Consider the following 13,438-nt stretch of genomic DNA (forward strand, 5'->3'; position numbering starts at 1 on the left):
TATGATCATTTTGGTTCAGAATAAAATGAATGTTTATGTTCAGTTCAGCTGTTAAACTATTTATTTGCAGAGCCTTGCTCACAATATTGCATTCATGCTTTGGGTAGATTAAAAACAACTGAAAAGGAGGACATTTAAAATTAGTAATCACCCTTTCTAAAAGATGTGGAATCATCCTGGTAAATAGATGAGGCAGTTTTTCACCACAGAGCTGCCAGAAGTTGCCTATTCTTAGGCAACTCAATTTAGAGATAAGCAAACAAACTTCTAATGAAATCATCATGAAAAATGAAAAAAAAAAGGTTCTTGAGACACCAAGAAACATATTGGCATAATGTTCAGCCAGTCAGCCTTTTACAAAACTGTTTTTATTGTTTCTCTTCTCAAACATTTAAGAACACAAGAAGTCCTCTTAGCTTAGTAGAACATGCATTTGCACACACACCTATCTTAATTTTCTTTAATCCTACATTACTTAATTTCATGCTTTGTCATAAGAATGACAGACATTCATTTTTTCCCAATCACTCTAATATAGGTTGCAGATATGAATTTTAACAATTTTAATATTATTGGGCAATATCTTTTCCTGACTCTGGAGATCTCTCTCTTTGACTGTCGTGGTTTCCTAAGGGAGATGTACAACTTCTGATTACAGGTCAGGCAGGCTTCACCACTTGCTCCTGAGACTGATGACTTGCATATTTAAATCATACTGTGAGCTGGGTAATCTCCTTTCACAGCAAAACCCACGGGAGAGAACTGTGTAAGAGGATACAAGGAATCCCTCGTTAAGGACTAGCTATCTGAAGCACTTAGAGGCCCCCACCCCTTACTCTGGTATCTGATTATCAAGGAGCCTCTATATTCACAAATCCCTTCAGGCACACAAGAGCTCTGAGCAGGGAGGCAGGGCAGTGATCCCTGGCCATCAGTGCTGCAGAGCCCCTGGGCACTCAGCTCCAGGGGCAGCATCCTCAGGCTGAGGATCCGCTGCTGTGTGACTCGCCCAAGGTCACCCAGGGAAACTGTACTGAAGCAAGACAAAGGATGTAAGGCTCCAACGAGCACTACCACACAGCAAGGCAGCCTGTCACACCAACACAAAGCTCTGCAGCTTGCCATTGAGCCAAGTGATTATGTGATCCACACCAAAAATACCCTGCGCTCCCATCAGCTCTTTACATCTTTACTCCCATTCTTTCCCCCAGGCCAGAATAATTATTCAATGTGCATGCAAAGACACAACAAAAGTATAACTAGAATAGTGAATCTTCATTCCCAAAGCGCAAGTTCTTTGCTATTCAGCCCAAAAATAGAAAAAGGAGAGGAAAAAAACCCACAAGCTTTGGAACTTGGCAGGAATGGCAGGAAATCTTACCTTGAGTCACAGGGCACTCTCAGCATCTGTTCTAGCTGCAAGCTTTTCATGCTCCCATATACAGCTCAGATACCTTCCTGTCTTATTCCAGTCACCAAAAGCAGCACTAGAAATATTATTTTTTCTTTGCAGTCCTTAATATTCTACACATCCAGTTTCCAAAATGCTGCTTAGTTAGTACTGGACTTGCGAAGTTTTGTTGTTCAGGTGATATTTGGAAAAACAGTTCCCAGAGGGTTAAAACAACAGCCCTGCACTTAGGATTTGCAAGTGGAATTGTTCACAACATGCCCAAAGAGATGCTGGTTAATAAGGCAAATGTTTACACTTAAAACTTTCTAAGGGCATCATCAAATCCTATCCAACAAAGAAGACATAAACACGTTATTTTTCTCTCATGTTTCATGCTTTTTAACAGCTTTTACTTTCATTACAAACACTTCAGTTCTGCCTGAACTGAGCACAAAGAGAATCAGCCCTTTAATCCTCAGGACAATACATGTTTTCTTCACACTTTGGAAAGCAAATATAGCAGCTGGTAACTTTTAAATCCTGTGCTTTGTTGTGCAAAAGATGGCAAGCAGAACCATCAAATTTAGGAGTGGAAACCAGTGGCTACTTTACCTAGATCATTTTTCTACTGGTATAAAAAATGTATATTTTTATACTTCTATCCAGTCTAATTTTCAGATAGCTAGGAAGTAGAAAATTTGGCACTTTTCTCATCACACACAACTGGATTAAACTTTAGACAACATATAAGAGAGTACCTCTTGGCAATATTTTTTTCTAATAATCAGCCCATATTTTCATTCCTTAAACAATATCCTAGCTCTAGCTATATATGTCTGTGCTCTACTAACTCCTCTTTATGAGTAGAATTTGGAGTTTTAGGTTTGTAGTTTATCCATGTTATAAAATTATTTGGAGAGGCATGTCTGTGGAGATTAAATTGCCAGCTCCCTCAAGATCATTATTGTCCCATATTAAAAAAAAAGAAAAATCTCTTTTAATTGAACATACCTCTATTTATTTTCAGACAGCTACCAATAGTGGATCAACATGATCATATCTGAAAATTACATAAAACAATAGAGGACCCACATTCACTTTTTCTATGTGCCTGCTGGACAAACCCTACTCAAATACAAAGCCTACTAACAGTGATGACACAGTTTTTTAATGGACATAGGACATTATTTGCCTCTGGATAAATCCAGTTTAAGAGTGGTATAATTCACTGGCTTCCCTAGAATCCCTCTCAGGGATTCTTATTCACATAAGCAAGACTGAAAGTCACACAAAAATTAGACTTTGTTTCCCTTTAGAGCAAGCAGAAATCTACAAGTAGGTTCTATCCATCCAGCTGCAGGAAAACAGAGCTATTACACCACTTGTCTGCATCTCATGAACACAGAACAAGCCAGAAATCTGAATCCTAAAACAAGTCATGCCTCTGCACCCAGATACCCATAGTCTTGGGATTCCAAGGCCTTTGCACTTTCCATTCAGTGTATGATACCAGCCCTGACAGGCTATTTGTCTCTTTCTGTGGTTTTGGTTCAGTCCCAGACACCAGAGCAGTGAGCACATTCTGAATTCCCCAGGTTTTTTTATGCTGTTTCTAATGATAAATTTGTTCCTGTCTCAGATTGCCAAGATATATTCTCTTCTCCCACAGCACTGTCTTGAAAGGTTGTTTGGACTATGTGGTCCACAGACAATGAATTTACAGTGATATAACAACATAGCAACATATGCTATATATTCTCTCCTTTCTATTATTGGCCAATAGGTATTATCTTAATACAGCACTGAATTTCAACATGCTCCACTTTATTAAATAGCCCATTTGCATATCATCCAAACAGGCAGGTCAGCCTGGAGACCTCTTTGAACTTCACCTACACATTCATACTGCACACCTTCTAGACTGGCAAGTTCTTGTCTAGATGGCAGCCCTCAAGGAACTCATCTCTTCCAGGACACTTTCTGTGTTTCAGTAACACTCATAAAACCAAAGTATACACATGGTGCCCAGAGAAGAAACCAGAATGGCAGGAAAACCAGGCCTTTCTTCAGGTCATCTCCTGGGCTTTGTTCCCAAAGCATCAGGCCTAGAGAACCATTGTTCTACTCCAATCAATTCCCTAAGTAAAACAGTGGTCATAAGTTTTCACCAAGACCTTAATATTTCACAGCACTTTGCAAGCAAAAAACAAAGAAATTTTATCTGAAAAAGAGTAGCCATCACTTTAGGGGATCAGTGCTCCTGCAATGCAATGGAATTGCTTAACAAAATTGTGCCTTGCCTGGAAGACAATTGTGATGGCATTTTAAATGTACCAGAGCCACTCTCAGTTTAAAAGTCTTATGGAAATTGTCAGACACTTTTCATAGAATGATACCCAAAATGGGCTATCATACTTTTGCTACTTTCCAATTTCTAGAAGAGTTATGTGCAAAATGCACTAGTGAAGAAGGAATAGAGATTCTGCCTCTACAAATACCATTGCTACATAACTAAATGCTGGAGGCACCTTTAGTGAAAAAACATAAGTCAAAATTCAAAAGATGAATTATTCCAGCTCAGAGAAATCACTTTTGTTTCTCTCCCATAGTCTCAAGCTATAAAAGAAATATAATAGGAAGAGAGATCTCACAATACCATGGACTATCTCAGCATTGCTATCAGAAATAGTTTACTTCAGAGAAGAGTTAGAGCCCAGTATCTATCTGAAGTGCCAGACAAGAAATCCTACAGGGAGGTAAAAAAAGATAGAGACCCTTGTCCCTTTAGAGTTCAATCTTTCAAAAAGCATTTCCCTTTTTTCCTGTTGGCCCCATAGACAGATCCCTCTCATAAGTTTCCTAATTTACAGCTCTTCCTCCTGCTGACACAACTTACCCTCACAACCTGCAGAAACCAAGACTCAGTCAGAGTCTTGCTTATTAAGCATGTCTGAAAAAAGTTTCTTTTGAAGACTAAGGAATGAAATAGCCACTTGAAAAATACTGGCAACAGCAGTAAAAAAGTACCTCTTCTTAATTAAACTAGAGAAAGAAATAAATATTGGGAAAAGAAAGAAAAAAGGAGATGAGTAAAATTTCTCCCAAAGAAAAGTGAAAAAGGCTTTAAGAAATTGGCACCACCTTTGCAGGTGTTTGAAATCTTCTTATAAAACCTCCTATTACTTCCATCAAAGGTTTCCAAAGCCTTCCAATGAGAAGAGGCTCTATCTGATGCAAGTGCAAGCATGCATCAATACATCATCTTTCTGTAAACAAGAAAGATGCATCCCCACTCATAGACCTGATCCTGTCCCCTTCTGAAAGCATTTTATTCTTTCTATTGAGGACACATAGAGCCAAGGGCCAAGAGCCTCCTAATTTAAGGCCTCACTTAAATGCTCAATTCTCCTGTCAGAGAGATAGGGGACATAATATCTTGCTGGGACTGCATATAGATTCCAGCCCAGACGAGTCCTTTGCTCTTGGCTATTTAATTCATTCCTGTGGAATTAGTGTCCTCTAGTAAGACTTTTGTTCTGATGACTACTTTTCTCTGATAAATGCTAGGAAGCACAAGGATATACATTTAAGCACTCTAAATCAGTTTAATCCTAAAAGCACAATATGCTTTAGGGAAAATAATGAGAATGGAAATAAGCAAACACACAAAATCTACCACTTGGCTGTAACACAATAGTGTCTGGTTTCTGATGACAGTCAGAATGCAGTATTATTCATACTGCCCAACTGCTACTGTACTGAAACAATTAAACACCAAGGGGGAAAAGTCATCTTAATTTGGTTCTCATTGTAGCTAATAAAACTAACATCACTGTAGTAAAGTACTGAAAAAGTGTCAATGATCCTTGCAGGGCCTTGGCCTCCCTTCAGTGTGATGTGGGATCAGAGAAGCTCTATCCTGAGAAATCAGCAGCAATGTCTATGCTGGTAAATCACATCATTTCAGAGCACATCTCTCAGCAGCAGCTCAGCTGCCTGCACTGTCAGGACAGTCCAGAACGCAGCCATGACCTGTGCCAGCCAAGTTCCCCCTAATTTTCTGACAGGCTTCAGAAGTCATCATGGGTCAGGAATCATTCCCTCTTGGAAATCTGCATGAAGACCCATCATGTGGGGGAAAAAAGGAGTATGTGATAGGGGTGTGGATTGTCTGTGTCACCTGACCTCAGCCACAAAAGGGTGAAATCATTTTCTCTGCACATGCAGTTTCCTTCATGTGAGGAAACGTGCAGATATATATAGAGACATATATTCCCTGCCCTCAGGGAAGTAGAAAATCAGATTGTTGGTCTTTAACACCTACACACTCTTTGTAAGGTGCTCATGTATTGTACTTATGGAATGACATAAAACCCTCAACATTTTAGACAGTTTCAACATGCCTACAAAAGCAGGGGATATCTCAAACATGGAACTAATGTTAATCAAGCTTCTGATTGTTCCTGTGAAATGCTTAAATACAAGCAAATCAAAATGACAACAGAGAAGAACAGAAAGGTCAGAAGATGCTTTTCAAGCCTTGTAGCAAACCAATGAAAAACAAATTAAAATAACACAGAAAAGCACATTATCCTTTTGCTCTAACCACAGGTTATAGTTCCATCTAGGTGAAAAACCAAAATTCTTGAACTTTTAGAGGAGTATTTAAGGAACTAATATACTGTAAAATAATGAATGAATGCATCAAGTTGGTTCTGTACTCTCTTGCCTCAAGCAGCTTAGCACAAATAAAATTTGATGCTAATCAGTGCTAGCAGTTTTCACAGAATCTGAAAACCTATTATTTCCTCTGCCTGCAACTAAAAAATTTGGCAACTGTTTAATTATTGATGCTAGCAAAGTACCTCTTGTACCTATAATTTTATCTTGGTGGTGACCTAGTATTTGCCTCTCTTGACCACACACATTTAACCTGGCACTGACAGAAGAATCATGGCTGAGTTAAAAGCAGATTTTTGCATAATTAAGTGTCTACTGCCATGGAAATATAGAGATGAATGTTTCTTCTATGTAAAAGAAGTTCAATTATGAAAAAAATATAATAAAGATATTTTCCGGCCATTAACAAGACAAGATGCTCAGGCACTAAACAGATCTGTGCATGTTCTAAACTTCAAAAAAGCACTCTAAAATTAAATGGGATGCATTGGTTTCTTTTATAGTTTAAAATCATTCAGAAAGTGCAAATACTATCTAGAACAAAAGTAAAAATAAATATGTTCATCTTAAGACCTACTTCAAAATGTTTTACTCATCTTCTCCCTACGTACAACAATTTTTCTTCACACTTCACACAAAATTCTCCACATATGTTTTAACCACCAGGAAAAAATCGTCCTATTACATATTTTAAATGGTACTGACATATGTGGAAGGACACAGTGAACAGAAAATGGATATATTTTAATCAGTGCAACAATTTTTTTTTGTTAATGAGAACCAAAATGAAGGGTAAAATTCTTGAGCCTCTTCTTCACTTCTTTAAAGTATATAATACAGCTTTTGCATTATGGAAAGGGCCCACAGTCACACAAGGAACAGACTGACTCCTGTGTCTTCCTGGAGCCTTTGAAGTCTGTAATGCTCATGAGGTGCAAGTATTTCTGTAGATACAGAGTCTAGCTCAGGATCTGTGTATGCCTCAAGTTGCCTCACAAAAATATGTTTGTGGTCTCTGAAATTAGGTGGTAAAACAGTATCACATTTTATTCACATCATATTCCTTTCACAAGATGCACTCCAGTGCCACAATTCAAACTGAAAGCCCAGCATTTATGAAGTTCAGTGAGATAAGGCTCTGTACTATGGAAAATGCCCTCATTTCTGGGAGGCCTGTCTGCTGCTCTGTGCAGGTCTAGAACACAAGGCAGCAAAAGTGCCAAATGGCAAACATAAAAAGCCAAACATAAAAAGACCTGCAACTAAGCATAAAAATAGCATCATCCAAGAATAGCCCTAGTAGCTGTGCAAAGCTACCAGGCAAAGATATACACTAAAACCAAAAATGAGGCAATGAAACAATCAAAGTGAATAAGCAAAATACTAGTGGAACTAATATATTCACTCCTAGATTTACTGAAAGAAACTATCCCTTGCATTTTGGATGGATGCCATAAAGTTGAAAGTGTTACTCTGTAATATCATTTGTACTTGTACCTCTATAGAGGTAAACGTGTATGAAATGTATAAAGCAAATGTGCATGAAGGGAATATTAGTCCCTTCAGACAGCACCTATTAAAATGGATTACAGCTCTGCAGCAAAAAGGAAATTTGACCAAGAAGAGGAAATAAGTAATTTAGCCTTGGGAAACTGGTGAAAACAGAAGGTGAGACAAGGAAAGGCCAGGCAAGGCAAAGTAAGGCAAGGAAGGAATAAAGCTGTTGATAAATATTTGGCCTTATATACATGCACATAAATATATACATAAAAGCTTGAGATCACAATTCACTAAGCATACTGTCCACCCATCTCAATTTGCATGCAAACCATCATCCCTAGGCTGCTCCTAGTGTGACACCAGCTAGAAGATGTGTGAAGGTGACAGATGGAGTGTACCAAGGAGTTCAGAAATAGTACGTGGGGTTTAGATGTGAGGACACAAGCATAAACAAACGCCTCTCTTTTTCCAGCAGATTTTAACCACTGACACGAGTTATTCAGACATTAAACAAGTAGAAGCTTTGAATACAGGGAACATAACTCATGAAGTGAGCTAAGTTACATAGTCTCTTGTTACCTGCAGGCCAAGTTTAGGGGGCCTGGGAAACAACCCAGATGCTCATAAGTGTCACACAAAACAGATAAAGTTCCCATCTAGTCATGCCTGAGGTCTCTACAGGAAAACAGAATTTCTGTAAAACAAATATAAGGAAGGATGTAAGAGTAATATTTTGACAGACTGAGTCAATAGGAAGGTTTCCTTTGTGATAGTGAGAGCTGCTTAACTGAGACAGCCAGCTCTTCAGTAGATCCTACCAATCCCTTGTCTCTGTTTTCTTTGTGAAGCAGCCCACTCCTGATGTTTTCTGATAAAAGCAACTTAAAATTATGGCAAAACCCAATAACCTGATGATAATCAAGGAATAACAGTTCTGCTTTCACACAATTAATTCCATGCCCCAGTGTTTCTTGTATGTAAAGTGCCTCTAGAAAGTCAAAAACTATCAAAGGGTGAAATTTAGCCTGTCTGAATTTGTACCTTAATGTTTTGGACCTGCTAAGAATAAAACCAATGAAAAATGATCTGTTGAGCAGCAAGGCACCTCAAAACTCACAGAAGGAGAAAGGGGAGAGAAGAATTCAAGGCAAGCCAATTGGTCAGGAGAAAGGCTATAGACAGAGGTCATTTTCTGTGGTGGCCTCCCTCCCCTCTTCTCATGGAAACGCTTAGATAAAACAATATATTTACTATCAGTTTATCCTATCCACCAGATCATCAGATAGAACTATTGACCTGTATGTTTTCTGTTGTAAAATCAATAAAAGAAAGAAAAAAAATTGCAAGAAAAAGAAAAATAGCAGCATAAAATTTCAGGCTGCTGAGAGCAGCACTTCTTAGGCTATCTTCGTGCATTCACACTGAGATATATACTTCTCACAATTTCATTACAAAATAAAATTTCACCAGATAATAGTGTTCTTAAAAACATGTAGTCCTGACACTTAGGAACTTCCGAGCAGGTATTAAAGCAATAGTGAACTTCAAATCACAGGTTAAACTTTCTAAATAGTACTGTTAAACAGAAATATGGATGAATCACACTCATCCTGGATAAAATGGAAACAGGCGTTTGCATGACGGTGATTGCTGACTTCACTGAAAGTACAGATTTACCCCAGCTGAGTGTCCCACCTTGACATTCACCAAGATACAGGAAACACAGTTTCATGCCTCAAGCCTCTATGAGCATGAGCCAAGGTCCAGGTTCTCAGTTACAAAGCTGTGGGGATGCATCAGCTGAGAATTTCAGCCGAGGTCTTTGGTCTGAGTACAACCCAAAGTGGATTGTACATCTAAGTTTCTGGAAAATGACCCTTAATTTCCTAATTCTCTTGACTATAACCATTGGGAGTGGTTTCTACTGTGCTTCTAACCCAGAGCCTTATCTAGAAACCTTTACCCATGAAGAGATTCACTTCTGAGAAGAAAGAGTATAAAAACAGATTTCACATGCTAGTTCATCATCAGACATTAAAGGGTATAATTTATCATTTTTTTACATTATTAAGAACATTTGTACAGGATCTATATTTAAAACTAAAAGAGATGTCTCCTCCTTTTGCCAGCAGCTGTGTTACATCAATTAAATGGGTAAATAAGATCTTTCCCTAGAGGGGATATCACATGACCCTCTATTGATTAAGACTGCAGTAGAATGTTATTTGCAATCTTATTGCATAATGTAAATCAGGAGGTAGCTGTCAAGGTTTCAGAAGACAAATTGCCACTATCTTAGACAATTCATAGGCCTCTTTCCTTCTTGCTGCTCTTAATTCACAGTTAATGCATGTCTTACCAGACTTAGTTTCTTAAATCAGTCTACAGAACCCTATTCGACCCCAAAGTGGGTGTAAGTCATAGTCCACAAAGCCCTGCATTACAATGGATATTAAAGTGACCATTCCATCTATCAGTATTTCAGAAATATGTGCTAGTTAATAGGATAACACAACCTCACAAAATCATGTGAACTGAAAAATAGACACCTCCTGTAATATGCCTGATGGTTCCCAGGACAGATAAACCTGCCCATCAGGCACAACTCCAGAGGTGCTCTCCATAGAACATTTTTTAAGTCTTAGCTCAGTTTTGTGTACTTGATTTTCACAAGTAAAACATATGGCTAGAACTGGCCCCCTACTCTCAAACCCGTGCAGTAACTGCAGCTGAGCATCAGTTCTGAGACTGAAAGGAATACCTGACTGCAACCCAGCAGTCATTTTACTCCTCCACTGAACTGTAAATCCAGCATTATTTCCTTCGAGGGAGAACCAAAGGGAAGGACTAAAATCTCCATCCAAATGACTGAAATGCACTTTGCTGAGAAACCATTAAAAAAGGCCAATCCTTCTCTACTACTAATCAATCTCAGTTACAACCATTAGAAAACAAGTGCAACACTTTTCAAAATACATAACAGCAATATTAAACATTACCAGAATCTTCTGCACCAAAGTCAAAGAAATGGTCTTTAAGCGGGTTTTGATGATTGCAAAATTGTATGAAATAAACTGAGAATTCTGAATGGATAAAAAGAACAGTGGGTGGTAGGACACTAATACATTCAGACATAAATTACAATCATTCTGCACATAGAAAAAAGATCATCTGTTTGCCATTGCAAAGGATTAAAAATTAAATATCTGCTGCCTGATCATTTCCATCCAAGCTGATTGATTAGAATGTGTTCATCTTCCCACCTAGTTTGGCAAATTTAAAAGTGGCAGCTTTACTTTTCCATTATCTAGAAAGTTTGAGCTTCATGAAGTATTTGGAAACAAATGCCACAAGAGCTGTTACCTAAAAATATACTCTCACAAAGAGATAACAAAGTCTGGAAAAAATATCACCTTGCAGAAAATACGGAGGAGGTAAAATTTCACAAAAATCAAAGATTTTGCAGTACATTTCATTTGGCTAGACATGCACACCAATAGCACTAGATTATTACTGGCATATATTTCTATGTAAGGGAATTATATGGTCCTCCAAAAAAATTGTGTTAAAATCTTATTTTTCATTCTCCTGGAAATTTGGGAAATCAATTCCAACCCAGCCTTGATGAACATAAATAGCCAACATGGAGCAAATTTGAGTAGTATAGAAGTAAGGATACAAATCCCTAAAGAGTTAAAATGTGCACAGTTTGCTCAGAACTTTAAGAGAAGCACTTGGCACCTTAAAATAGGGTCTACAAACACTGCTTTCAGGTATTTTACCCCCTTTGCTGTGAAGGGGCAAACCAGTCATTTCAGATTTTTGAATATGAAAAGTGTCTTTTCATTTTTGAAAGTATGACAACACAACCACTTCACTTCTTTCATTGTTCTTGAAATTTAAAAAGAAGATAGAAAATGCTACTTACCTTAAAGAGTCTTAAAATATTTGCGACCATAATGGACACAGAACTTGCTGCAGCACCTATCACACCTGATATCTTGTCTGGCTTAGTGAAAATTGGTGGGTCACCATTTGCACACTTCACATCTGAACCATCTTTTTCTATCAATGCTTGCACAAATGTTAAGGACTGCTCCAATGCATAAGTGTCCCTGGAACACGTATCAAGGATACGGACACCTAAGGTGATATTGGCAAGGAGATCAGGGTCTTTATTAATCTGATCTACTGCATACAGCATTGCCTCCAGTCTGTGGATCCCCTTCTCCTTCTTGAGCTCCCCACAAGGCACCCCTCTATCCCCTTTTGCATGAACGGGGAACAGTCCTCCCAAGATGATGTCCCCATCCAGTCGAATGGAGTGGGCATATTCCTGGCCATGAGTTCTTTGCATCAGAGTGAGTATCCAGTAGAATTTGGCTGTTAACAGGAAGAAACAATGGCAGGAAACCAATCGTTTGCCTTCGTATACCATTTTCTCTGAAGACGTTGTTGCTATCCAGTATCCAGGTTTTCTTCTTGCTAAAGGATGAGGCTGACCATTTGAAGCTGCACTTTCTGGAGGCTACCATCAGTGCCCAGTAAGTAATATAGAACCATGCAGTAGGTAGGTAGGAAAAAAGATCTCAGCAGAAGTACATAAAATGGGTCTTACAAAAGATGTCCACTGATGGAACAGGTTGACCAGCTTTCCTCAGACGTTTTTTCAATTGCTCTTAACTGATGGTAGGGTAGTATGTCTGGTCCTGATAGTAAAAGGAGGTCAGTAGCTTATGTCCTTGTATTTTGCCCTACAGCTGAGGTACTTCTGAAAAAAAAAAAATAAAAAACAGTGAGAAACACCATTTACTTCAGCAGGTTTATACCTGTCACACAGTGTATTAACTTTTGAATAGCAGTTACATCACCTAGGTTTTACTTTCAATGTTCTTTAAGTTGGCAAATCTTGGCCTTCAGTGAATTTGAACACCTGGCTGCACTGCACTGTAAGCCAGGAAAATGATGATGCCAGCAGAGCAAGAGCCGAATCAGGGGAACTAAACTTAGCTTGGTGCTCAGATTCTGAACAGTAATTCATATTTGCCTTCGTGTTGCATGACACCCAGAAACAGACCTGATCCATAACACATTGTATTTTCTGTTTTCCTGCATTATTCTGTTCAACTTTATTATTCTGCTCCAGCCTACAGAAGTGCAATAACCACTTACACTCTCGCTCCTGGAGAGGTCTCATTTATGACAATGGAGTAATCAGGGCTCCTGAATTTAAGTACACCCTTCATCCAATGCAGTACAAGCACATTCAATTCATTTGGATGCTAGACTGATTATTTCTCCAATGGAATTCACTTTGGGGGGGGCCTAACTATATATCTCAATCTCCTTCAACATAATGTCTAACACTAAATTATTTTTATGAAAAGGTAGCTGATTTCTCAAGTAAAAAGAGCACAACATATTATGTTAGGAAACCAGCTGAACATCCAACATTCCTTTTCCAACATTTAGCTTGAGCTGAGGTTTAACATTAACAAGATCTCTATTTTCTGCTTGCATTTGGACCACATTAAATAGGAACAATGTTGTGCCTGCACTGACATTTGGAGAGATCCCACTGATTTAAAGGAGATGAGGATTTCAGCCTACATATCTAAACACCTGACTGACTGTTAAAAATATCTCCAAATTGCCCACACTTTAATTCTCAAGTGAAGGCATTTATTTATTTCAATTCTTAACAAAATTATACATGCCTGAATAAATGTTTAAACCCCTGAAAAGAAGAAAGGGAGAAATAATTTTACCTGATACTAGATAGGCACACTGTGGGCAATTGCATCTGAAACTCTCTCAAAACATATGATACAGGCCATAGAGAAAAGTGGACATCCTAGGGTGCAA

General features: G+C 38.4%; 1 protein-coding gene across 3 annotated transcripts in view; it reads right to left on the reverse strand.

Moving 5' to 3' along the window:
* The window catches only part of GRM8 (glutamate metabotropic receptor 8), a 307,752-nt gene that overhangs the window by 288,093 nt on the left and 6,221 nt on the right, over positions 1-13,438 (reverse strand). For all 3 annotated transcript variants that reach the window (XM_056513682.1, XM_056513673.1, XM_056513667.1), the window contains one exon: positions 11,502-12,344. In XM_056513682.1, the coding sequence (XP_056369657.1) occupies positions 11,502-12,011 (510 nt within the window). In that variant the 5' untranslated portion in view covers positions 12,012-12,344. The remainder of the gene's footprint in view (positions 1-11,501; positions 12,345-13,438) is intronic.

The sequence above is a fragment of the Oenanthe melanoleuca genome, chromosome 1A (assembly GCF_029582105.1).
Source record: "Oenanthe melanoleuca isolate GR-GAL-2019-014 chromosome 1A, OMel1.0, whole genome shotgun sequence".
In the NCBI taxonomy this organism is placed as follows: Eukaryota; Metazoa; Chordata; class Aves; order Passeriformes; family Muscicapidae; genus Oenanthe; species Oenanthe melanoleuca.